General features: G+C 45.1%; 1 protein-coding gene and 1 pseudogene across 3 annotated transcripts in view; both read left to right on the top strand.

Moving 5' to 3' along the window:
• The window catches only part of PIP4K2C (phosphatidylinositol-5-phosphate 4-kinase type 2 gamma), a 310827-nt gene that overhangs the window by 54141 nt on the left and 229203 nt on the right, over positions 1–27483 (top strand). For all 3 annotated transcript variants that reach the window (XM_085654599.1, XM_085654598.1, XM_085654597.1), the window contains exons 3-4: positions 20602–20698; positions 25451–25597. In XM_085654599.1, coding sequence (XP_085510725.1) covers positions 20602–20698; positions 25451–25597 — 244 coding nt within the window. The remainder of the gene's footprint in view (positions 1–20601; positions 20699–25450; positions 25598–27483) is intronic.
• LOC146856444 (14 kDa phosphohistidine phosphatase-like) lies at positions 5743–6662 on the top strand (annotated as a pseudogene).

The following is a 27483-nucleotide window of genomic DNA, read 5'->3' as shown; positions in this document are numbered from 1 at the left end:
AAGGTGAGTGCAAGTTTTAAAAGGCAAAAACAATTCTGTCACTTAAATTTAAAATAAACACAGTTTCGCTCTACTCCCGGCTCAAGCCTCAGGAGGTTCCGTTTTTAATAGATGCAGCGCTAGCAGTCAGCGCTCTCTATATAGCGCGGGAAGGGGGAGATGGGCGTGGCCTGGCCAGGTGGGCGTGGCCTATGTCCTGGGCAATGGCGGCAGGGAAACCAAAACAAACCCTCGCCAGAGGTAGCTTTAGCTCAGCTGTCAGAGGACTTGTGAAAGCGCGAGGTGTTCAGGGCAGGTGAGTGCAAGTTTTAAAAGGCAAAAACAATTCTGGCAGTTAAATTTAAAATAAACACAGTTTCGCTCTACTCCCGGCTCAAGCCTCAGGAGGTTCCGTTTTTAATAGATCGGCAGATTATATCTCTGCTTTGCTGACTTGAACAAAGCCTTTGATTTAGTAGATCATACCATTCTCTGGTCCACTTTGCTTGCTATGGGGGCACCCAGGCCTATCTTCTATTTCCTGGCCAGACTATATGAGGATTTAACGAGTAGAGTTTGTTATGGCCCCAGGGGAAATGCACCAATAACTTTGCAGTTAAGAAAGGCATTCGGCAAGGCTGTGTATTAACGCCTCTGTTATTTTCTTTGTTTATTAATGGGGTAGATGAGACCTTACAAGCCGTGCCTGCCAATGCCCCCCAAGTGGCTGGGCGCCCCATACCTGTCCTTTTGTATGCAGATGACACTGTTCTGCTTGCCAGGACTCCAGTGGGGCTGTAACGCTTAATGGATGCTTTTAGTGATTTTATCGTTGCTAGGAAATTCATTATTATTTATTGTTTGTCCCGTGGGCCACCGGACAAACAAAGCAGAATATTCTATATGGATAAATTGCCCGTGACCCCGGTTGATACTTTCTGCTACCTGGGCATTACCTTTTCAGGTAACGGGTCGTGGACTCGTGAAATTGCTAATGTCGGGAGCAAAATGGCCAGAAGCACCCATGATCTTTTTAGGTTTTCCGCAAAGCTGGGCTCCAGGCCGGTTAAGGAGATGACAACAATTTATAGGGCAAGGGTTTTATCGATTGCAACATATGGGGCCGGTATTTGGGGTTATCACAACAGCTCTACATTGCAGACCGAGGAAAATGGTTTCCTCAAATGCCTCCTCAGCCTACACACTAAGGCTTCTTCAGAGATTATACACAAATAAGTGGGGCTACAGTATCTCACAGATATAGTTGCATCTCACCCATTATTGCTCTGGCACTCCATATGGTCTAAGGAGGAATCCAATTTTACTCAATCATTTTAGACTGTTTACTTTGGATAATGCCATGAAGATCCCTTGGTTAAGTTCTATTAGTTCACAGTACAGCAAACTATTTAAGATCTTATTACGGATTAATCCCCCCAGGTATCATTACTTAAGAAGTTGTTCATTAAATAAATTTTTATGAACCACATGAGGGAAACATGTCTGCGAACCAATTATAAAATTCTATTTAACACTTACCTCTAACGTGGGCTGTCAAGTATAGGTGGAAAGCAGTTCCTGTAAAGAGCACCCTCAACACCAGCGACACTCTAGATCTGCTCACCTCAAATGTTTGCTTTTCTATCAAAGTGTTTAAGCATTGAATTAGCACAGTGCTATCCATGCCAAGCTGTTAAACGACAAAAGCCATTTACCACTCCAGGCACAGTATTATAGCTTTGGACTAGTAAAATACCATCCAAGCCAACCTGAAATGAATAAAAGCAACCCTTGACACGTGTTTCGCTGTCATTACAGCTCTTCCGAGAGGGTTAGCTTTGTCCAGACACAAGGGAGCACCCAGTATAAGTCAAAAGAATACCCTGGCAGGTTCCCAGTCTTTTGGAACCAGCGATGGAATTGACTCCAGCCTCTACCAAAACAGCTCCTTCACTGCTACTAAAAATATATAAACCTCCTGAAAAAGATCCTCTTCTTCGCAGATAGTCATTCTGGCGACCAAGAAGCATCATGCTACCACCCCTGCTTTGTCAGTCCTCCTGATAAGGAGAAAAATTAAATTAGACTCTGTGGGTCGCAAAGTTTGTAACACGGCTGCAACTACCATGAAAGTGGCAAGTGCTACTGCCCTCCTGAGTAGATATGATAGAGCGCTCTGGGACTCTATCCGGCAATTTGCAGATGGCCTTCCAAGGGGCAAAAAGGGAAGACTTCCTGGAGATTGTGAACAAAGGCCTCATGGTGTCCAACCAAGTCATCAGTGCCGCAGCAGACTGCTCCCTGTTAGCAGAACATGAATATTGTCAAAACATGGTCTTAAAGCAGCATTCCTGGCTCTGCCTCAGAGGGTTCAAACCCCTCATTGGTACCAAAGTTGTCAACAGCCTCAACAACAGCGGCCATATCAACAACAGCAGCAATGACAATCTTGAGAGCACTCTACCCAATAGTCCGCCCAAGGGGGTAAACCCACAACTAGCGATACATTTTCTGTTAGCTACTCCGGTAGGGGGAAGCATCACCCACTTTCTGGCAGAGTGGCAAAAAATCACAAAAGACACCTGGGTTCAGAATATTATTCAAAATGGTTATTCTCTCAGATTCACCACTCATCTGACAGTAGTGCCAAAACCACCCAGCCATCATCTGCACATGCTTCAGGAAGAAGTAAACATTGTGCAACAGAAGCGTGCGGTGGAGGTCGTCCCCTACAAAAAATGAGATACAGGCATCTACTCCAGCTATAAGACAAGGATTAATTCAGACCCATTCTCGACTTAAAAGTAGCCAACAAATAGATACGGGAAGAGAGGTTTCGGATGCTGGCATTACATCAAATCTATCCCAAACTACACCAGTGGGATAGGCTCTGCTCCATAGAGTTCCACGACACGTATTTTAATGTGCCCATCACCAAGAAACCTTGCAAGTTCCTGAGGTTTGTAGTGGTGCAGGACCATTACCAATACCAGGTCCTTCCATTCAACCTCAAGTCAGCTTCCAGATTGTTCTCGAAGTGCATGGCAGTAGTTACTGCTCATCTCAGGAGGCTCTGAATATTAGTCTAAACCTAACTAGATGATTGGTTGATCAAGGCGTCAACTTCACAGAAAGCCCAGTGACATTTCAACTGGGCATACGATGTCCTTCAACGGTTGGGTCTTCACATCAACTACAGCAAGAAAATCTCCACCCGGTTCAGACTCTGCAATACTTAGGGATCACCATGACAATCAAGTGTGTCCTTCGAAGTAGAGACTTTCATCGATCCATCAGAAATTCAGCTCTCTAATGAAAGCCTCTTATTCCACAGCGAGGTCAGTGTCATCTCTTATTGGCTCCATGGCCTCATGTATTTTCTGCTCTCCGAATGCACGTCTCCACACGCGGCCCTTGCAGAGGAATGTCTCGTGGACCAGTGGGGCCAGGCAACTGGAAAGACAAAATCATTCTCTCCTTATGTGAAGCAGTCTCTGACATTCTGGTGTTATTTAACCAAGCTCCTTCACAGGATGTCTTTTCACCTAGAGGCTCCCTCTCAAACCATAGTGACAGATGCATTGTTATGGGGGTTGTGAGCCCAAATGGATCATCTCCAAATTCAAGGCATATTGTCTCTGAAGGAGATGACATATCGCAGCAGTCTCCTCATTCTCCGTACCGTACACCTTGCGCTGAGAGTGTTTCGCCAGTTATTCAAGACCCTGTCGCTGCTTGTTCTGGTAGACCATATGACTACCATGTTTATCTCAACAAGCAGGGGTGACACAGTCCAGACCATTATCCCATAAAGCCCAAACAATTTTGAATTGTCTCGTAGCCAGGACCCTGCAGATCACGGCAACTCATCTCCCAGGTGTGCAAAATGTGCAGGCATCTCAGCAGGGTCCTGCAGGAAAATCACAAATGGGTCCTTCACAATGACGTATTGAAAGATCTCTTTCAGCTGTGGGGCTCTCCGTACATCTACTTGTTAGCCACCACAGAAGACAAAAAATGCCAAGACTTTGCCTTGAGGTACTTGCAACCAGGGCCTCTGGGAATGCCCTATGGATCTATTGGTAAGGCAAATTTATTTATGCCTTTCCACCAATCCCGTTGATCCTGGCAGAATCCTCAAGCTTTCCCAATTGAGAGCCTGAGTATTCCTTATAGCCCCGGCATGGCCACGTCAGTGATGGGTCACGGACCTCCTTCACTGGTCACAGCGTCCGCATCTCAAGCCTTACCAACCAGACCTGCTAACGAAGTTCGGAGGCCAGATGGTTCACGCCAATCTCTCCTCTTTGAGTTTGGCAGTAGACTCCTGAACTAGTTTAGTATGGACATTTGAATCTGCCACAAGACTGCATGGACATCCTCAAAGAGTCTAAACTGCAGTCGACCTGTTAAGCATATGACTTCAAGTGGAAGAGATTTTGCATTTGGTGTTCCTCCAAGAACGTAGGTCCTACTATTTGGCAGGAAGATGTCCTTCTTCCCTATCTTCTCCATTTGGCAAACTCTGGCTTGCAATTCTCCTCCATACAAGTCCACTTGACTGCTCTCACTGCCTACAGAATGTCCTTGACAAAACCTCTTTTTCTCAAATTTCTTGAAGGGCTAAAGAAGGTTTTCATTTCTATTAGGCATCCAACCCCTCCCTGAGAGCTCAGCATGGTCCTTTCGTGTCTGATGCAGGTCCCTTTTGTACTTTTTCATCAGGCATCCCTACAGCATCTCTTGTGTAAAGCCGCTTTCCTTGTAGCAATTACATCAGCTTGTAGGGTTCGCAAGATTCAGGCGTCATGCTCTCACTAGCCCTACACTGTCTTCCACTCTAACAAAATGGTTATGAGGACCCAGCCTAAATTCGTCCCCAAGGTAGTTTCGGACTTTCATGTAAATCGGACAATTTCATTGCCAACTTACTTGCAGCACCCTTCGAATCCAGCTGAAAGAACTCTTCATTCACTGGATGTCAGGCTGGTTTTAAAGTTGTATCTAGACAAGACTCGTGACATGTAGATCGGACCAATTGTTTCAAAAATATGGCCTGGTCCGTACAGGTTTAGCCACTTCCTAGGATTCTCTCTTAAAATCTCTTTATGCTCAAAAAGCCTACAAGACCATATCAGCTAGACCTAGGGCATACTCTACTTATGGCAAAGCAGCTACAGCCACTTTGAGGAGAAATGTCCCTATAGCAGATCTCTGCAAAGCTGCTACGTGGAGTTCTGTTCACACATTACGAAGCATTATCATTTGTATTCAGATATTTGCGCAGACTAAAGTAGGACAAGCTTTCATCAGAATTTGTTTTTCTTAATTGGAACCCATTGTCCTTCCTTTGTTGTGTACCACTGCTTTTGGTGGTGATGGGCTTGCTATTCTATTCAAATGCTTATTACTAAAGGAGATCCTCTACGAGTGAAGGATTTGTTTGTTACTTTTAACTCCAGTTGTCTTGTAGGGGACTCTCCATTGAAGTCCTAAGCGCCCCATCTGCCTCCCTGGTGGATATAACCGAGGAAATTATTGGGTTTTCCTATCACTAACTCATTCCTTCAAAAAGAACTGAGGCAAATGCCACCTGCAAGGTGTGATGGTATACTGGTGGTCTCTGAGTCCTTAAAGGCGCAGACACTGTTTAAATCTCACATAATGGCAGCCTATGGGGCTACACTGTCCTGCTACCCTTCATCTTCTACCTTTAAAAAACAAACTCCCGCGTGGCTTGTCGGAGCCGGTTATTGGAAGAACATGGCGGCCGTGGGGTTGTCAAATTCTTGATGTGGATATAGATCCAGACGGCGTGTTTAAGTATGTGCTGATCCGCGTGCGCCCGAATGGTGGAGGACCTGACGAGGGAAAGGACATCGTGCGTGGCTATGGCTGGGCCGAGTACCACGCTGATATTTATGACAAGGTGTGCAGTGAGATTGAGAAGCAGGGCTATGACTGCGAATGCCTTGGGGGTGGCCGCATAAGCCACAAAAGTCAGGAAAAGAAGATCCATGTGTATGGTTATTCTATGGGCTATGGGAAAGCTGACCACTCTATCTCCACCGAGAAGATAAAATTGAAATATCCAGGTTACACTGTCACATTTGCAGATGATGGGTACTGATGCATCCCCATTGATCTGTACCTTGAGAATCACCAAGCAGTTTTGTCATGCCTGTAATCACTTAACACTCAACATAAATCCTGCAACAAGGAACAACTTTGTGACTGTTGTTTGTTTAAAGTATTCAGGTTAAATATCACTCATCAGGACCTGCATTGGAGATTTTACGACTGACTTTTCTGCTCGACCTCTTGATCCCTTACTTGCTTTACATGTTCCCTTGTTTCAGCTTATCTTTTAGGGTTTGTCATAGGGAGGCGATTCTGAAAAGCAAATTTATGAGACAAAAATGAACTATATAGGTTTCCAGCAGTTTGTGGTGGATGGGTATGCTGAAGAAGGCCATTCAACAGAAGTTGTTCTGACTGTTAATCCTGGTACTGTTATGAGGCATCACAATGAGCTCTTGACAGCAACATTTGACTAACTCTTATAAGAGAGAATACAGGTGTACTGCAAATTGTCTCCTTGGAGGGTATGAAGAAAGTTGCACTGATGCTGTACTTGATATTTGGATGGAAGTTGAATGTTCTTGTAATCTTGCCCTTTCAATGGGTGACAAAAAAAGAAAAACAAAAAAAAAAACAAAAAAAAAAAAAACAAGCCTTTACAATGCAATAGGTCTTGCAATGATATTATTTTGAGCGATTGACATTGTAAAATGTCAATGCCTTTAAAAAAATTAAAAGGAATTGTTATTTACAATACCAAAAGCAAAACCTATTGCATTACATAGCGCGGTGTCCGTGAAGACGGCGCCACGCTTATTGAAGTAAAAAAAAAAAAAAGAAATGTGTGGTTGGGGGGGCAGAGCCCTGTGGTGTCTCACTGGCGAGCGCCTTGAGTGCTGAGCCCAGCTCGGCAGTGCCAATGCCGCCCTGCCAGGGGCTCCCCGCACTTTATCCAGGACTAATCTTATCATTTTCATAAGGCATCCCATGTGCCACAGAGCAGGGACGAGGGTCCCTGACAGCCCCCCACACACACTGTGCCCTCACTCCAGTAATCTCATGGACAGAGCACACAATAATGATATTCGCACAGATTCACTCACCCGGGGCTCTTTGCCGCGGGGGGACGGGAGCAGCCAGGGCTGTCTCTCCCTGAAATGTGTGTGGGGTTAGCCTCCCTCCCACCAGGGCTGGTACCTCAGACTCTCAGTACAATAAGACCAGGGGAAGAGCTCGCAATATTAATACCCGTGTACACACCCGGGGCTCTATGTCTGCTTAGGGTAAAAGGTCGCTGCCGTGTAAATCTTCCTGAAGAGAAAGTCATGCAGACACTCTCCCAACCCTCCTCCTCACACACACAGCTAGGCACCTTGCCACTCTGTGCCCTGCAGTCCCTAGAACCCTGTGTACGGTAATACCAGTGACAGGACAAACACTATTAATGCACGGTGACACATCCAAGGCTTTATCCTGCTTGGGGTGCATTGCTCCAGCCAGGGCCGACTCTCTCTGAAAGGAAGGGGCTCCTGCAAACTGGGAGTACAAAATGCAGCTTTCAGCTGTAGGCGCTGACAGGTGGGAACAGAAAAACCAACTAGAAGATCGTCTTCTCCAAATGCTGAAAAATGTAACCTCTATCACCGTTCTTCATGGATTAAGTGATGAAAGATGGCGTTTTCTGCGCAAAGGACACTTGTACTTCTTTTGGTGCTTTGAACGTAAACATTCCCTAAAAACATCACAAAGTTAATGCATGTTTTGCAGACAGATATTTCGAGTTAGTGCACGTGCTCAGCACTAGTGGCACACTAGTTTATATCTTTCTTTTACATAGTGTTGCTCTGTCCCTGACAAGTCAGTGCTTTTTTTGGCCTGGCAGAGTGCATCACCCGGACGCAGCCGGCCAGAATAAAACTTCCTCCTTCACGCAATGTGTTACTGGACTTGGCAGTAGTAGTATATTTCTCTTTTTATTGGTGCTCTGTACACGTCATTTTGCAAGTTGGGATGTTTAAGCACAAACCAGTGGCGTACGGCAAAAATGATGTGCCCCCCCAGCCCCCCAGAAAGTGATGAAGGGGAGCGGCCCCATATCTCCCAGACACACCTTTGAAGGGTTATCCAACTCCCCCCTCGCCCCCCAGCGAATGTGTATGGTTTTAGTGAAACCAAGTCCCAGAATGCACAGCACCACTGGCGAAAGATGTAAAGAGTGGCCAAAGTCGTCAATGATTGGCAACTATAGGTTTGCTCAGCTGTTTAAGAAGTTAACAACCCCCGCTCGACTCCAGACCTTGAGCTGATTAAGTAGATGTTACGAGATGATGACAGACGAACAGAAGGAGACGCGCCCTCTGTTATTTAAGCGGTAAAAGTGGAGCAGGGGTGACAAGCCAAAACCCATTACTGCCCCGACCCCGACTTAACAGATGCGCAGATCACCCCAAAAAACCCCTTTCCCCCCCAACCCGGAGATCTACAAATGTGGAGCCCTAACAAATTTCCAGTGCTTGCAAAGTGCGACCGCTTCACCCGAGGGGCTGCGGGCGACTGCCCATAGCATAGACCAAATGTGGAGGCTGAGGCCAGCAGCCACAATGTACATACATCCAGGAATACAGCTACTGCTATAGCTAATTGCTTAGGCAGTTCCAGCGGTTGTACTCTGGTCACGTGATAGTAACATCCGACCCACGGGATGTGTTTTTTTTTTCTCCCAAGGATAACAGCTCTTTCTGGTGTGTGCTTAAAACCAGGTTGCTCGGAAACTAAAGCAGTGCTGATAAAATGCTCGAACAGCCCTGGGCAGCTGGAGAGAATGGTACAGGTGGGAGCCGCCACCGAGCTTTAGAAACCAGCATCCTGTGTCTTCATACACGCCCCCCAGCCCCATCCTCCGCAGAGCTTAGTAGAGATTTTTCTAGGAATTTGACTCTCATTCGTGTAAATATAACCTCTAAAATTACCCTCAATAGGGACAGCTGGGAGGTGTGTGACAGTATCCTGAAATGTTGCTAAGAAAGGCACAGCAAGTGAGACAAGTAAAACGACATGAGCTTCAATGAAATTTACGGTGCGGCTAACTTTGCCCTCAGCCTCAGGAAGCCCATGAACAATGAACATCGTAACTCTGGGGAGTTTGCTTTTGGATGCGGGGAAGGGGAGGGAGGAGCTGGTAGGATTTCCAATGAGGAGCCAGTGTTTCCCGTAAACAGAGCTAGCAGCACACCCTCCTATGTCACGCCAAACAAAGATGTCCTGGGCCAGTCCAGATGGGCCATCACGAAAGGCAACAGGGCGGTAACAAAAAAGCCCGCTATCCAATCACGCGCCACCGTTTACCATAAAGGATGACGCAAGCCAATGGGAACGAGGGGCGGGGCTTCAAGTCCCCTTCTAAAATTATCAATTAATATAGCTCTTGCAGAGCGAGCAACGCATGTTGCTGTAACGCTAGGCGAGACCTAAAAAGGGTTTGTGAAAGAGATTCAAGCTGTTTCATTAAATTTTCACTTCAAAATTATACATATTCAAGGGTATTTTAACCCTTTTGTAAGTACAAACAGAAGTATTTCTCCAATGTAGCCTGTTTTCTAGGCTGCACATTATTTTCCTTCTTAAGTATTTCTCCAGGCCTTCCTGAAGAAAGGCGAAAGTCTACACTTGAGAAGATATTCTATCCTATAGCCCGACGCCTGGGACATATTGTTTGGGGTCAAGGGCAACAAGTTTTCATGTGTATTTTGTCCTTGGGACAAGTAGGCCCAACCCCCTACATCACAAACCCTTTGGCTGCCAGTTTACCGTACCACATTATGGATCAGGAAAGGGCAATGTCTGCAGTTAAGGTAATATTTGTGTCCATGTGTTAAATGCTGTTCAAGCTTGTATGTTCGAGGCATATGAGCTGCAGGTTATACACTGTGCATAGATCGCCATTTGGTGTTGGGCCCGGATGTTTGCAGTTTGTTTTTCCTCTTGGAAAGTCTTTGGAAGTCACGAGTTCGGTGACTCCTCCTTTGGTTCGTATTGCGCATGGGCTTCGGCTCCATCCTCAGATTGTTTTTTTCCGCCATCGGGCTCGGATGTAATACTTCGCGCTCCGGTTCCGAACTTTTCCAGTTCAACGATCGACGCAAAAATCCTCGCTCATCGAGCTCCTTCAGATAATAAATCATCTTAATCACCTTCTCTTCGGCACTTCTTCGATTCCGGTCGTCGACGGCGGCCTACGGGCCTATTCCGGCTCCGGTCTCGGCTGATGAAAAGAACTCCCTTCAAGAAGTGCCCTCGATGTGGGTCCAAGTTTCCCCACATCGATCTTCATGAGGTGTGCAACCTCTGCCTCTCCCCTGAACACGAGGCCCGAGACTGTCCCGCCTGCAAGTCTTTTCGCTCTTAAAAGACCTTTCGAGATCGACGAGCTAGACGCAACATGGCGCACTCCTCGACCTCCGCTCCAGTCGACATCTTCGGGGACGACGTCGAAGCTCTGGAACAGCAGAACATCGAAGAAGAGGACGACGACCTCGTCAGTGCTTCCGAGGCCGACGACTCAGATGTGGAGGACATCACCCCGGCGCAGAGGGTCGTGAGTACAATACCCCCTCCCACACCCACGCCGATACCCAAAAAGGCTTCGGTCACACCTTCGCCTTCGGGCCTAGGCAAGACCAAGGATACTGCTTCTCACACCCCACCTTCGGGCCCGGTAAAGAAGCCTGTTAAGCCTTCCGGCAGCTCGGGCTCGAGCCAGCCTACCACCGGTACCGAAAAACACCCTTCGGCGCCGAAGAAAAATCGGTTTCCATCTCCACACCGAACCCAGTACCAAAGCCTTCGGTGTCGAAACCTGCCCTTCCGGTGCCGACCAAACATCACAAGGCCCTCGGCACTGACACCCCCGCGCCGAAGCCTTCTTCGGCACCGACCAAAAAATCGGAGGTCCCAAAGAAGCACGGCTTAGACAAGCCTAAAAAGCCGCCGGCCCCGAAAACTTCGGCGCCGACCGAACAACCAGTGTCGCAAGAACTTTTCACACCGGATCCTCTGCAAAAGACACTCACCAAGGATCAAAAAACTGGACATTTGACATTGTCTTCAAAAAAGAGACACTTGGACAAACCAGCTCCACCTCCAAAGAGGAAAGACACTGCTACCTCCCCTTTCAGAGTGCCTTCCCCACCTCCTCCACCCTCCCCACCTCCACCCTCTCCATCCCTGCCTCATCGTTCCCCACCCTTGTCTCCTGTTCCAGACGATTTAGGAGACCCTTATTATGATCCAGCAGATGTGCCACAAGACCCCACCCCTACTGGATCTCCAGACCCATGGGACGACTATAACAATCCGGACATCCCAGATGTCCCACAGGATGACCTTTACCCATCTAGGCCATCCCCACCTGAAGATTCCTTAGGCTTTCACCACCTATTACAAAGGGCGGCACACTACCACGGGGTGGAGTTACATACTGACCCAGTGGAGGAAGATTTTCTCCTAGACACATTTGACAATGCACATAGGTCTACTGCCATTCTACCTATGTTAAAGGGAGTGATTAAACATGGACCGGATGTTTTTAAAGACCCAGTCAGGGCCAGGGTCCTAAACCCCCGTATAGAGAAAAAATACAAAGCCGCCCCCACAGATCCTTCATACATTAAAGGCCCTGCACCATTGGATTCCCTAGTGGTATCTACAGCTAGGAAGCGCTCAAATTCTCAGGCGTCAGGTGAAGCACCACCACCTGACAAAGAGTCCAAGCTCCTAGACACGTCAGGGAAGCGCACTGCGTCACAAGCTGCCAACATATGGCGTATCGCCAACACGCAAGCGCTATTGGCCAGATACGACAGGGCGCATTATGATGAGTTGGAGACCATTATGCACCATCTCCCTGAAAAATACAAGAACAGGGCTAATGAATTGATCCAAGAGGGAAAAAATAATAACTAATACCTCTATACGCTGTGCCCTAGATGCAGCAGATACAGCCTCCAGGGCCATAAACACCAGTGTCCTTCTCCGTCGCCATGCCTGGCTTAGAGTTTCAGGTTTTAAACCTGAGGTCCAAGCCTCTATATTGAACCACCCATTCGACCAAGATCATCTATTTGGCCCAAAAGTTGATGAAGCCCTCGAAAAGATGAAAAAAGATACTGACAGGGCGAAATCCATGGGAGCCCTACAGTCGCACACTCCTAGGCGCTCTTTTCGCCGCTCTTCCTTTCGGGGCACGGGCAGAGGCTACTCCTCGGATAGTGCATCCACGTCCTACAAATCCCCTCCTCAATCTACCTTCACAAAGGGTTATCAAAGAGGCAGATACAGAGGCAATAATAATAAGGGCAGAGGCAAAACAAATACCGCCCGCTCTGCCACACCTACTACCCAATGACTTTTCCCCGCTACCTCCAGACCATTCCACTCCGGTCGGGGGCAGAATACAACATTTCCTTCACGTCTGGGAGACCATCACCTCAGACAGATGGGTGACCCAAATTATTCAGTCAGGGTATTGCCTAGAATTAACATCTACCCCCCCAAACAATCCACCCAGGCAACGCCCCATGTCTCAAGAACATACTACGCTACTAAAACAGGAGGTGATCTCCCTCTTGCAAAAAGAAGCCATAGAGCAGGTCCCCATAAATCAACAAAATTTAGGGGTCTACTCCCTGTACTTTCTGATTCCAAAGAGAGACGAGACTCTACGACCTATCCTAGATCTCAGACCTCTAAACACTTACATACATCCAGACCATTTTCACATGGTAACCCTTCAACAGGTTCTTCCACTCCTCTCCCAGAACGATTTTCTCACCACTCTGGACTTGAAAGACGCATACTTTCACATCCCAGTACACCAGTCTCACAGAAAGTACCTCAGATTTGTGGTGGACGGGCAACACTACTAGTTCAAGGTGCTCCCGTTTGGGGTAACAACAGCACCAAGGGTATTCACCAAGTGCCTAGCAGTAGTGGCTGCACACCTCAGAAGACAGCACATTCACGTCTTCCCGTATCTGGACGACTGGCTAATAAAAGCCACGTCCTACGAACAATGTGTGCAACATACCGCCGCTACAGTCCAACTACTTCACCAGCTAGGTTTCACGGTGAACCATCAAAAATCCCACCTGGTATCATCACATACAAAACAATACCTCGGTGCCACCATAGACACCTCAAAACCCATAGCCTATCCCAATCCTGCCAGGATTGCAAATATACAGGCTCTGCGTCAAAAATTCATATGTCAACACTCTCTCCCAGCAAGAGTGTTTATGCAACTGATAGGGATGATGGCCTCTTGCATCTTCATAGTGCCCCATGCAAGACTCCAGATGCATCCACTCCAAGAGTGCTTAGCGCGCCAGTGGAACCAGGCCCAGGGACAACTGACAGATCTGGTGTTGGTAGACAGTCGCACCCATCGCTCTCTGCAGTGGTGGAACACCACAAACCTTTCCAGAGGTCTACCGTTCCTGGACCCGGTCCCACAAATAATCCTAACAGACGCATCGCTCTCCGGCTGGGGAGCTCATCTGTTACATCTCACAGCACAGGGCACATGGACGCCGCAACAGAAGTTACTCCACATCAACTATCTGCAGTTACTGGCAATCTTCCTCGCCCTAAAATCCTTCCAGGCACACATTTCAGGCAAGGCAGTCCTCATTCGTACAGACAACATGACTGCCATGTACTACATTCAAAAACAGGGGGGCACACACTCTCCACAGCTCTCTCAATTAGCACAGAGCATATGGAGATGGGCAATTCCACAAAAAATCTTTCTCCTGGCCCAACACGTCCCAGGAGTCCAAAACACCGTGGCAGATCTGCTCAGCAGACAAACGCAGCAGAATCCACGAGTGGGAACTTCATCCACAGGTTCTTCACCCGTTCTTTCAGAAGTGGGGGCATCCACACATAGACCTATTCGCCAACCACGAAAACAAAAAATGCCCAAGCTTCGCCGCCAGATATCCACACCCATTGTCAAAAGGCAATGCGATATGGAGGAACTGGTCAAACAAATTTGCATACGCTTTTCCACCTCTCCCACTAATTCCATTAGTGGTGCGAAAGCTACAACAGCATTCCCTAACACTGATTCTAGTAGCTCCAACATGTGCCAGACAACCGTGGTACACCACACTGCTGGAACTCTCAGTAGTACCACACCAAAAGCTACACCTCTCACCATGCCTCCTAACCCAGAACCATGGAGAGATCAGGCACCCGGACCCAGCTCAGTTCAACCTAGCGATCTGGCTCCTGAGGTCCTAGAATTCGGATACCTTAACCTTCCCCCTGATTGCATGAATATTATCAGGGAAGCTAGACGCCCTACTACTAGGGCATGCTATGCTGCAAAGTGGAAAAGATTTGTTGTTTACTGCCACAACAACACAATCAATCCTTTAACCTCTTCATTGCCCATGACGAGCTGGACTCGTCATGGGCCGCGGTCGCGCTGTGCCCATGACGAGTCCAGCTCGTCATAAACCCCGCCCGCTAATGTAACGGCCGGCACAGGGCGGGGAAAGGGCGTGGCACTGAAGGGGTTAAATGTGTCCATACAGCACATTATATGTTACTTACTCCATCTACAAAGGTGTAACCTAGTATATACTTCCATTCGGTTACACCTCGCTGCAATTGCTGCTTATTTACAGAACAGGCAGCACCTATCACTTTTCAGAGTGCCTGCCATCAAGGCCTTTATGGAAGGCCTCAAAAGAGTAATTCCTCCCAGAGTACCACCCTCACCTGTCTGGAACTTGAATATAGTTCTCACAAGATTAATGGGACCCCTTTTCGAACCATTACATAAATGTGAGCTCCAATTTCTCACATGGAAAACAGCTTTTCTAGTGGCCATCACTTCCCTCAGAAGGGTTGGTGAAATACAAGCACTCACTATACAGGAACCTTTTCTCCAAATGCATCAGAACAAGGTTGTACTCCGCACCAACCCAAAATTTCTACCCAAAGTCATTTCTCCATTCCATCTAAACCAGTCGGTAGAATTACCAGTCTTTTTCTCACAACCTCAAACCGTTGCGGAAAGGGCTTTACACACACTGGATGTTAAAAGGGCTTTACTTTACCACATCCAAAGGACACAACCTTTCAGGAAAACCAAACAGCTACTTGTCTCCTTCTCTCCACCACATAAAGGCAACCCTATTTCTAAATCGGGGATAGCTAGGTGGATTGTAAAATGCATACAGATTTGCTACCACAAAGCAAAACGAACGCTATCTGTTCCCCCTAAAGCCCACTCTACAAGGAAGATGGGGGCTTCTATGGCTTTTCTAGGAAACATACCACTAGATGACATCTGCAAAGCAGCGACATGGTCAACACCGCACACTTTCACAAAACATTACTGTGTAGATGTGCAAACCAAGCAACAAGCTAGTGTGGGCCAGGCTGTACTAAAAACACTGTTCGAAACAACTGCAACGGATGCCGGTGGTCGCCGCTAGGGTTGGGTACTGCTATATAATCTATGCACAGTGTATAATCTGCAGCTCATATGCCTCGAACGGAATATGCTACTTACCAGTATGCATCTGTTCTTGGCATGTAGACCTGCAGATCTATACACGCCCACCCGCCTCCCCGGCTACCTGTATCCGTTCCAGTTTATCTTATTTAGATACAACCCACATGGGTTTCTTTACTGTTACTACTACGCTCCATCTTTCCCTGCTGGCGAAAAACAATCTGAGGATGGAGCCGAAGCCCATGCGCAATACGAACCAAAGGAGGAGTCACCGAACTCGTGACTTCCAAAGACTTTCCAAGAGGAAAAACAAACTGCAAACATCCGGGCCCAACACCAGATGGCGATCTATGCACAGTGTATAGATCTGCAGCTCTACATGCCAAGAACAGATGCATACTGGTAAGTAGCATATTTCTTATGGTTCATTAATGCAAAGCCTTTATTATTAGGGTGAGCACTAAAAGTAAATGTTGTAAGCTCGGCCTGCACTTCTGACGGTGGTTCCAGTATAAATGTGTACACACGTTTTCGAAGTTTACTAATATGAGGCTATGTATAATGCTCCCAGAATGCTCTCTGATTATATGCAAATATTTGCCGAAGCTTGAAAGCAAGAGTGATGATTCTTTGCTTTCAAAATAAAATGTTCACAAAAAAATGCAAGTAGGTAAAAAAACATTTGGGTAAACTACTGTAAGATTTTAGGTACCATATCTTTTGCAGCATCATTTTGTAACATGTTGATGTATGCTTGTATTTCCCAAAAATATTCATAATGGAAAAGCAGTGTAACCAGTTTAAATACGATTGTGGGAAACACAAATGAACAAGCATTGGCAAAGCCCGTAGGTCTGAAATTGGTGGTCAGCCTTTTGGTTTTGTCAATGCGTGACTTGTTTAGGCATAGTTTTTGTAAAACCTTATCGGTGTGGGAGCTGCTGGGCCCTTACCATTCTAACAAGCATTGGCAAAAGCAAAAACTGTTTTTGGTCTCAAAAAGCACACATTGCCACAGCAGTTCAAGGCACTGAACCAAATTACTTTGTGTGCCAATATGCTCCTTGTAAAAGAGCAGAATACTGTCACTTACAGTGAAACTAGCTGATAGACCGAGAGAGAGAGAGACAGAATTTTATTAAGCACAAAAGGTCATGGTTGACGCCAGGCTGAATTAGAGGCCCAATTATTAAAGAAAGTCTCAAAAGTACATCCATGGTATATATCCTTGCATTAAGTGCATATATACAGTTTCCGTGAATTTACAATAATTTATAGAAGTAGGCCAAGAAATAGTACTCCTCGAAAATATTTGTGAACTGAATTTTAGCGTGAGCAAATGTGCATGTGTAGATTTGCTCCTGTAAAATCGGAATGTTTTAAGTTCACTTTTCCTCCAACCACTTTTTTTCCCAACCCTAGAAGAAGTTTTACGTCTGCCCCTGTCGGGAGTACATTTCCAACCTTTTTCAGTACGTGAAAAGATTAGAAAAGAGTTGGTGCAAACCCTTAAAACACGCAAGTTAGTTGGTTTGCACAGACTCAAATGGGCATTCCAACCCTGGAACTATTGCTTACCACTACCTTCAGCCCCCGTATGTAGACCTGCAGAAACGTAGCAACATAAGGGAATTGCTAGTATTCAACCCTACTATGGTACGAGCCCTGGCATAATTAGAGACTCTTATATAATGAGATTGCTGCCATAATTTCTCACCGCATTACATGGCAAAAAAGGGACAAGGCGATTTTGTTACAGGACAAGTAGATTTATGAAGCAACCTGCCCCATGGACAAGTAGATTATTAGGTCTCGCCTGAGACAGCGCTTTAGCGCTGCTCTGGCGAGACTTATAGTAAGCGAGTTTTGGAAGTGCAAACGAGTGCTTTCAGGCCTCCAAATACAGTGCATGTCCGCCGGGCGCGCGCACCATTTGGCAGCCTGAAAGCACTCGTTTTCTTTCACTTTCGCGCCCGCACGGCCGCTTTGATGTTTGATCGCGATCACTTTCACATTCACGGCCGCCTCCCTTCCTCCCTCCATGAATGCCTCTCCTTTACTCATTGAGTCTTAATATTCAGTTGTAGTCTTGTTGCAGAGTGAATTTTATATACGTTTTTCCTTCCAGCAAGGAACCAATTTCGACAACGCCCGTAGATTTCTACACAAATAGTTTAGCCGCTTCTAGACTTGCTATGCTCATACACGTTTTAAAGTAACTAGAAAATGTACATGCTGCTGAGTAAATCGCATTTATATCTGTCTGCAAAGCAAGGCGGCGGGTGTTTTTGAGAGATTATTTGAGGCTATATTGAAAAGAAGCTCCCAACCCCCCTCCCCCAAACGTATTGACCAAGCTACGCGCCAGACATTACGCACACTGTTTTCATCACTTAGGGTGCTGCTCGAGTTACCGAGTTCAGATCCGTGCTTGGTGAACGCATAACCGTGCACAAGGTGACTTTTGTTTGCAGGATTTATAATCCACCACAGTGTGTTCGTGTTTATGCAGTTTTCTTTCCATCATTGTCGTTTTCTTCTTTTATCTCCTCTATTTTCGTATTAATGTCTCGTGTTCACCCCTTTCCTCTAGCGGTATAATTGTTTGTTCTTATCCAGCTCTCTTCCATCTTTAGTTCTACGATCTATTTCTTTTCATCTCCCATTGTTTGTGCGCTTTGTACGTTTTTTTGCTTCATATTTTGTGTGTTCTTTTTCTCTTTTTTTGTTCCCCCTTTCTAACTTAGACTGTTTCAGCCATGCGAACCAGAACTCGATGGAAACCATCTGTGTCATCCTGGAATGCGCTCCCCCGCCCCCAAGCGCGCGCGCCACGCTCCGCCGGGCTTGTCTTTTTTTGTCGTTTTTTAAAAAAACTTTAAGCGCGAGGCGCGCATGCGGCTAATGCTTGTTTTCCTGTGTATCAACGCCCAACTACTTGCAATCCCCTTTCTCATGCATTACCTACAGCGACATCATAGCCTTGCCTCCCCGGCACATTTTCTGTTGTCTACCCAGCTATCTGATTTAAATTCAAGATGCCGTAGTTGTTTTTGAGAGACTCGTGCAACCTCCAGACCCTCTCGTAGAGGACAAACACCCTTATCTTTGCCTAATGCTGAGCTGACATGATGACAGAACAATCACTTCTGACGCCATTCCCCTTTGGGTGGGTTTAGTCATACAATGAGTCAGTCAGATAAAATCTTATTTTCCCGATTAAACAGTTTTTTCAAGCAGCACACACCAAATTGCATGAAATGTTCTACCTCTCTGTCTTTCTGAGTCTCTCACTTTCACTTTCTCTATGTCCATCTCTCTATCTGACTCTCTTTCTCTTTCGGTTTCACCCCTTTCCCTCTGTGTCTCCCTCTTTCTCCCTCCCTGTCTCTTTCATCTATTTCTCTCTTTGCTCTACTCTATTTCTGTCTTTCTCTTCCCATTCCCTTGAGCCTCGCTCTCTCTCTTGCACTCTCCCTGTTCCCATCTCTTTATCTCTCTTTCTACTACTCTGCCTTCCTCTCTGTCTCTTTCTTATTTCTCCCTCTGTTTCTTTTCACCTCTCTATATATATATCTAGTTCTCTCGATATGTATAATATCTATCTCAGTCTTTCTCTGTCTCTATATCACTGAACCTATTTCTCTCTCGCTCCCTCTGTCTGTCTCTGTCTGCCTCTTACTTTGTGTCTCTGAGTTTCCCTGTGCCCCTCCTTCCTTTCTCTTAATATAATTTCTCTCTTTCTCTCTCTGTCATTCTCTCTGTTTGTTTTCCTCTCCTCCTCTCCCCTTTTCTCTGACAATTTTTTAGTTTCTCTTTCTCACTGAGTCTCTCTGGGTCTCCTTTTGTCGCTGTGTTTTTCTCACACTCTCTCTTTCTCCCTGTCTTCATTTCTGGCATTCTGCTACTTAAGCCGACTCCTGCCTGCATCTCTCACACCAAACAGGGTATCTCTCTTGTGGGCATTTGCCAGTGGGACTGAACAGAGTTTTTAAGTGATCTCTGGTCCGCCAGCCATTCAGACGATACCGCGGTATTGTCAGAGAGGTGAGAATTGGGCCTCTGGCTGAGTTCAAAGTTCCGCGGTAATCTGAGCTGCGCGTTTTATCTAATTAGACCAGGCATTCTTCTCTGCCTGGGGCTGCAGGGTTCCCATTTCATGGAGCAAACTGATTCTTGCATGTACTTTTAGCATGGTTGTTTCAGATAAATTGTTGCGAACCGCACCGAAGATCTGTATGTGGGGGACAGAAAACATGGTCAACTTTCAATAATGTAAAGAGGGGCAGCGGCCCCAATACGTTTACATATACACCAGAAGATGAGTCTGCAGCCTGCACCTTCGAGGTGGCTGCTCACAGTGACTTCAAACATGCGCACCACAGCCTAAGACTCCCCCTCTAACAAGCATTTGCAATGCAATAGGTCTCGCAGTTATACGAGTTTGAGCTATTGGCATTATAAATGACAGTGCCTTTTATTTATGTTTTAAAAAAAAAAAACTTAAATAAAAAGCATTGTCATTTACAATGCCAATAGCTCAAACTCCTATAAATGCGAGACCTATTGCATTTGCAATGCAATAGGTCTCGCATTTGCAAAAGTGTAAGCATTTGGCATTGTTCATGACAATGCCTTTATCTATTTTATTAAAAAAACACATAAATAAATGTCATTATCATTTACAATGCCAATAGCTAGTGTTGCATTATTATTAGCAATACCAACTGCTCAAACTTTTATAATGCGAGACCTATTGCATTGCAAATGCTTGCTTTTATTAAATTCCACACCCCTGACTCCAGGACTCCTGCAAGTGGGTGGAACTATTCAAACGCTTTTGACTTCAATGGTGATTCCCCTACAAGAGTACTGGAGTTACAGGTAAGAAACTAATCCTTATTTGGCCCTGCTGAAGAAACGGATTCCAAAATGGTCCTTGCATGTAGCCAATGTGGACATGTCAATCATTTTATTTTACTGTGGCTACTAATTCTGTTGCTTTCTTTCTGCAGTGAAAACTTGCCTAGCCACTTTAAGTTCAAGGAGTACTGCCCTCAGGTATTCAGGAATCTTCGGGAACGTTTTGGAATTGATGACGTGGATTATCAGGTATGTCAATAATGGTGAGCACCCTCCTTCCCCTGTTGTTTATGCCTATGAGCCTATGCTCTTTTCGGATGATGGCTTCTGCTTGTTTTTCATTAGTAGCTCAGCTATGTCTGTTGGTTTAATGAAATAATGTATCCTCTCAAGATATTTGTGCTTGACCTCCTGGTTGCAGGTTCATTTAGTGTTTCATCTTTCCAAAGTAGATACAATGAGTGCCATTGAACTGTACAACAATAAACATGTTTTGTCTTTGTGTATAACCAATACACCAACGTGGGGGGTCTTTACATATCGGCCTGTCAGGTTTTCTTCATAGCTTTGAAACCAGGTACCTTTTTTAATTGTAAATTGTGTTTTCAAGTCTTTGCTATCCCTGACGAGGCATTATAGTGCTTTGCGGCGAGTAGCATGCTGCTCTGCAACCCAAGATTAGAGTTAAAGTTAAATAGTACATTATTATTATGGGCTTTCTTTAGTCCTTGTTAGTTTTAGTAAGTATGTGCTCTTCAGTTCCGGTGCGTTTAGCATTGCTTAAAGTTGGGATAGAATGTTGGGAATGGATTGGGAAAGGGAAGCTGTAAGTTGATATTGGGGATAGTGGACATGTGCTCATGTTAGTTGGGCGAATTGTCTAAAAGGAGGGGGAAGTTTGAAAAGAATGTTTGGGAGTTGATAGTAGTCAAAAAGCTTTGGCATGAGTGACAGAGAGGTGATGGCACAAAGGTTATGGAATGGATTTTTTAAAAACAAATAAACATATACATGTATAGAGATGTGCCTACACATCGAAATATGTAGTGATATGCATGCAGACATACACATATATGCACGTCACTCATGGGTGTGTCTTTTTTACTCTAAAAGGATGCGATACAGACTTAAAGATGAGTCCGTTACTTCAGGGTGCTCTCATAAGTAGTACTGGTTAAACACTTTTGCCATATGTAAATGTGAATAAATCACATCTTCTAACATTTGCTTGAAGAGTGGATCGTGGCTACCGAAAAAATCCTGAGCTGCTTTGCGGGTGAACTAGAAAGAAGAGTTGGTTCCTTGCCCACATACGGGAAAAGCTTCTGTACCACAAAATGGTCTGAGAAGGCAGGGCAACACTTTTATTTTGAGAGTTCCCAGTAGCCAATTGGAAGGGTTTAACAACAGAGGCCTGTTCTGATTGGTTAATGGCAGCCAATTAGATGTCCTGAAATAGGCTGTGGGGGTTTATGATTCTGAGAAACCATTTATAGCTCTGTCCCAGACTTCTCATCCCAAGAGATTGTCCAGAACTGTATAGCAGGCAAGTAATCTTGTAATGTAGTTTTAGGGCCGGGCCCCACCCTCGAGACTGGAGTCAGTTAGGTAGGCATTAAGTTGTTTATTTTACGTTAAGCCCTTCAGCTGCAGCTCTACCCGGATAGGTCCTGTTAGGGTCCCATTCTCCATCCAACTGTAATCAACTCCTAGGCTATACACAGCACGAAGACCCTAACACTTGATGCATAATCACATTCAAACAGCACCCACTCTCAGCAATTTACAGTATGCTTGCTTAAACCATGCATGCTTGCCTCCTACCTGAATGGCTACAGACTCCCACGATAAGAACTTGCCCTCCAATCATAACGCTGTGCAAATATACAGCAAGGAGAACTACCAACCCTGCAATGCCACTTCTTCACTCCTTTTAATCCTGCCTATCATCTACTCTCAAATTATGGTCTGTGGCTCCTACTTATTAGTAGTAGGGAGGCAGATGTAAATAGCGATCGTAAGAGTAGGTGATAATACCTCAGGTGGAGGATGTGTTCTGAAAGCAGCCAAGGCATGTTGTGATGAACAGTGGTTTAGGCCTATAAATGAGCTTCTGCAAAATTGTGAGTGGCCAAGGAGGATACTGCAGTTGAATGGTGGTGGGATTAAGGGATATTGTTAAAGTTAGTATCAGCAGTGGGTGATTGGTGTGGTGGTGGTGAGTAGTAATAAGTAGATGATACCAAGTGGCATGATCAAATGCTGTTTACAGTGGTAATGGATTTTGAAAGCGGGGAAATAAATGTTTTGCGTGACAGTGACATTTTGAGTGACTTTGGAAATGTGGGATCAGGATATTCCCATATAGCACTAAGAGATATGGTTGTAAGGATGGTTACAGTGACACACGAGTGAGCATATTGAGTAATTTTTTATGAGTGATGGGTGCATGAAGTGTCAGGTTTGCTGTGAATGGATGTTAGTGTGAGGTATAAATGGCTATGGATGAGTACATGGTGTGTACAAGTGAAGTTTAAGAAGGTATTACAGTTGAGTTATGTTCTGAGTGGGCGACAGTAGAATTTGCTTACTCAGGTGTCCAATGCAACAGTTTTTGTTTCTTGCTAATGTGAGTGAATGGTGTAGATAATGAACATGGCAGTGATATAAGTATTACCAAACGGAAGAGGGTGTTTAGGGTATTGTGAAAACGGTTTTGTGTTGTGACTGTCCATGGAGAACCTTACAGGTGTTTGAGAGGATATATGGGAGAGGTGTTACCGAATGGCTGTGGGTTAGAGCTGTAAACTGCTTTGCTACAGTTAAAGTGGGCTGCTTCAGGAACTGACGTAGTGAATGAACAGCGCAAGTAGCTGAGGTAAGTGTTCTCAGCGACAGCAAGTTTGAGAAGTGAGCCTCCGGGTTATGCTGTAAGATTGAAAGGGCTTGCATGTAGCTGTGGATGAGACATGACTGAGTGATTAGTATTGAAAGTAAAAAAAAAAGTTTAAACAATCTTCATTGACATTTCAATGATTAATCCAACATTGTGGTTCACATGGTATACATATTATCTGCAGCAGTCCTATCGTAACCAGTACAATTTTCCATTATAAACATCCCTTATTGACTTTAATGTCGTATTTCAGTAAGAATTCACATTCGACGCAAAACAATGAGAATTTTCCATTATTTCAGGATCAATGTATTGAAAGTAAAGTAATGTTAACAATCTGAGGACGATTGATTGGCGGTTTAAGTGGTGCTGTTTTTGTGTGTTGAATAGCGGTTTGCTCAGAGGATGACCAGTGTTGCATGCGGCTGAATGTGTGAGAGCGAGTGAAGGGGTGATGACATGGGTGAGTGTTATTGCATCTCCTCTGTGTGTTTGATATTGTAACAGAGTGCTGTATGTGAATGATGGTGAGTAAATGGTGTACACAATTAAGAGTTGTGGGTTATGTTATCAGTTTGTTGTGATAAGTGTCTAATTTTGCAGGTGACTGAGTGGTGTTGTGTGAGACCAAGTAGTGTGGTGAGTGAATGACTGGTAGAAGGGGCGAACTATACCGCGAATGAGTGATTAATGTGAGTTATGCAATTTGTGTTAAAGGAGGATAGGTATGTGGATGGCTGAGAAGGTGCATGCAGCTGAGTGAGTGTTTCTGGTGTGAACAGCTTGGGGTGAACAGGACTTATATGGACCAGTTATATTGCAAAATAGATTGATATTTACAACTGAGGAGTTTTGAGTGGCTGGTGAGTGATGCATGTGTGAGTAAGTGACACTGCAGAGTTAGATTCCAAAAAACTGAATTGAGGTAGGAGTGGCCGTGGGCAAATACGTGGTGCAGTTATAGAGTTGAGTGGCGAATATTGTGCAACTAGTGTTTTGCACTGTGAACTGACTGTTTTTCGATGACTAAGTGGCATGATAATGTAACTGGCAAGAGTGAGCAGTGTTGTGTGAAAAATAATGTTGAGACATGACTGTAAGTAAATGTTGCCCTGTACATTATTGAGGCAAACTGTAGTTATAAACACACTTTGACGTTACTACAATGTAAGGATCAAATTCCAGTTTATTACCACAGTGAAGCAAAAGTGGTATGAGAAAAAAGTTTACTGCCTCCTAGATTGCATGCTACAAAAGTCCTTCACACCTCGTACATACACTTACCTGTGCTTTGCAGTGACTCATAAATATATTTAAAGGAAAAAATGTAACTGTGTAGTAATGGTCGTCATTGTAGTGCAAACGAGGTAATGGCAGGTCTGGTAACGTCCTAGTTGTGAACGGTGTCAGCCATTGAGAGTAGCCTTTGGTTATGTCAGTAGTATCTCACTGAGCACTTTTGTGCATCATAGGTCTATTAGCATTCAGTAAAAGATCTGATTGAATTTAGTGCACGTCCTGGCTGTGTGACTTCCTGTAGTGCAGGTTTATTGCTTTCTCTGTGTTATTAAACAGGTAATTTCCCTTACTTGTTCTTTCAACTTATTTATACTGCTATATGTACAGCACTCTGATACCCTGATTGGTCATGTTCGTGCTTTATAAAACGTATACGTTTGTGTGTGTTTTGCTGCAGATTTTAGTAGATAAAATGCAGTTAAAGATATGTTGTTGCCGACTTATGGAGGTGTCGCCAGACTGTTCATCACTGGGGTGTATACTTCAGTGAGAGTACCTATGATGTAGAACTAGGATTGCAACTAAGTAACATTTAATTTTTATTAGTGACGCATCAACCCAGTACGTTTTCACTGTCCCTCAACACGCAGCTGATTTTCATGGTAAAACCAGGTACCAAGAGCAAAACCGGGCACCAAGAGCCTCCTGTCAAAGATGCACCAAAAATATGTGGCATTACCTTGTCTGTTGTACTCTTTGTTCTGGTTGATGCAAGTCTTTCCCCATTGTGGCAGTTAATCTGTGTCGGTTTTTCAGCCATTTGTTGCATGCTTTTCGTTTTGTAAATAAACTCTCTCTCTTTTCAGGTCTCCCTCACCCGCAGCCCACCTTACAGCGAGAGTGAATCTCATGATGGCCGCTTCCTTCTATCTTATGATAGGACACTAGCCATAAAGGAGATCTCGAGTGAAGATGTTGCAGACATTCACAGTATTCTTTCCCATTACCATCAAGTAAGCGCAATCAATATAGGTTGGCTTTTAAAAATAAAAACATTTTATTGAGTTTCTAATATGATTTCAACATCAAAGAAGCAATGCAACACCATAGAACATGGTAAACATATAACAACAAGGTGAAATTCTTTTCACATAATCCTCACCCTCCCACCGGCAGCCCAGAGGTCTACAGAATGCAAAGGTAAGTAGGTCCCAAAATAATGCCATTGGCTGTGTCAGTGTTTCGGACCACCATAAGTCTGAACTTCTGTATCGAGTCCAGATCTTCTAGCCTTGAGCTGCGCACTGGAGATACCTCTTTAGTCATTCCCTTGCTGGCAGATTTAAACGTATTTTAGAGGGCATCACCAGGCTTCGTATACCTGCCTTTTTCTGTTAAGGCGTCAGTCCAGGCCCTGCTTTCATTCTGCGATTGGGGACGATGCAGTATCCTTCCAGTGACGAGTAATATCCCTTTTAGTTATAGCTAGGCTGAGCCAGAGGAAGGTGGTTGTGTATCGGTCATCCTCGAAATTTGCTGATATGGAGGAGAATCAACCTAGGATCTGTGGAATGGGGCGTCCCAATACTTGGCTCAGACAGGCCAGAATTTGAGTCCAGTATGTTTGTATTGCAGCACATTCCCACACAGTGTGCACATTCTTGAATCATTCACCGTCGTCGAGATGTGAGTCCCTGGTATATTCAAACAGCAATGCAAAGCTAGCACAAACTAGAAAAATAGGCGTAGGCCCATTTCAGTTTTGTAACATATCCATCTCTTTTTTTTGTAAAAGACCAAAAGAAGTCCTTAGCCAATCAGAACACCCCACCTTCTAGACTCCTCCAGAGAGAACCTCAGACTTTCAGATTTTCTACCACACATTGGGCTAGGGAGTCTCCACTGAGCTCTGCTCATAATTTTCCTTACTTACTCTCTTAATCGTTTGTGAATCTATGAAAAGATTCCAATACTGGAGAACTAAAGTTACAGGTAAGTAACTTATTTTCTTCAGCTGTATGAGCCGCAGTTGGCTGAACATCTCAGGGATGCCCTAGCATCTGTCCAGTTCTCATCTGCCAAGGCCCCGATTCCCTCCCCCAGGCTTTACACCATGTAGCAAATGAGTTGGGCATATGGCCGATTAGGGCCAATATATGTGAGTTATTTTATGTGTATCCATTTCCCCCAGGAGTAATTTAGGCTCAAGGCGGTTATAGCCACGGAGGGCTTCCAACCTGTGAATGTGCGGTGTTAAGGCATGGCACAGCAGTAGATAACGGTAAAACAGACTGTGATGAAGATTACATTTTTTCTGGAGAGTGGCTTACAATTTAAAAGTGCCGCCCTCCGTAACATCCTTTGACCCAAAAGCGGGGTCTTCCTGGGTATCAAACCACCATTCATTAATAATTATTAGGTGGGACGCTCAATAGGACTCAGTGTTGGCTGTGTCAATCCCCCCCAACCCCACCCCCATCATATGTGGATTTAAAACATTTAGTGCAGGCTAGGAAACTTCGTAACATGGAATGCACTGTCTGGAAAAAGGTTTCTGGCAGAGGGATGGTTAGTTTAGAAGGATATAAAGGAACCAGGGAAGGGTAACCATCTTGAATATAGCTGAGCGGCCCATGAGGGACAAAGGAAGATGTGACCAAGTTTTGACATCTGCCGCCAGTGTATCCAGAAGCAACTGAATATTCATCTCCCATGTCCGGGAAGGGTCAGGGGTGACTAACTCCCAAGTACTTGAAACTATGCATGGCTATCTAGAAGCAGGTGGCCCATCCCAAGTTCTGAGAGTTGGGGGGAGAAATGGGAATATGGTAGACCTGTTCTTCTTGACAGCGACCTGAAGTCTCACAGAAGATTTGGAGCAGACTGGGGCAGAGGTCTC

Source organism: Triturus cristatus, chromosome 4_1 (genome assembly GCF_964204655.1).
Source record: "Triturus cristatus chromosome 4_1, aTriCri1.1, whole genome shotgun sequence".
NCBI lineage: Eukaryota > Metazoa > Chordata > Amphibia > Caudata > Salamandridae > Triturus > Triturus cristatus.
Note: the sequence above shows the minus strand (reverse complement) of the source record. Positions and strands in the feature narration are given on the sequence as shown.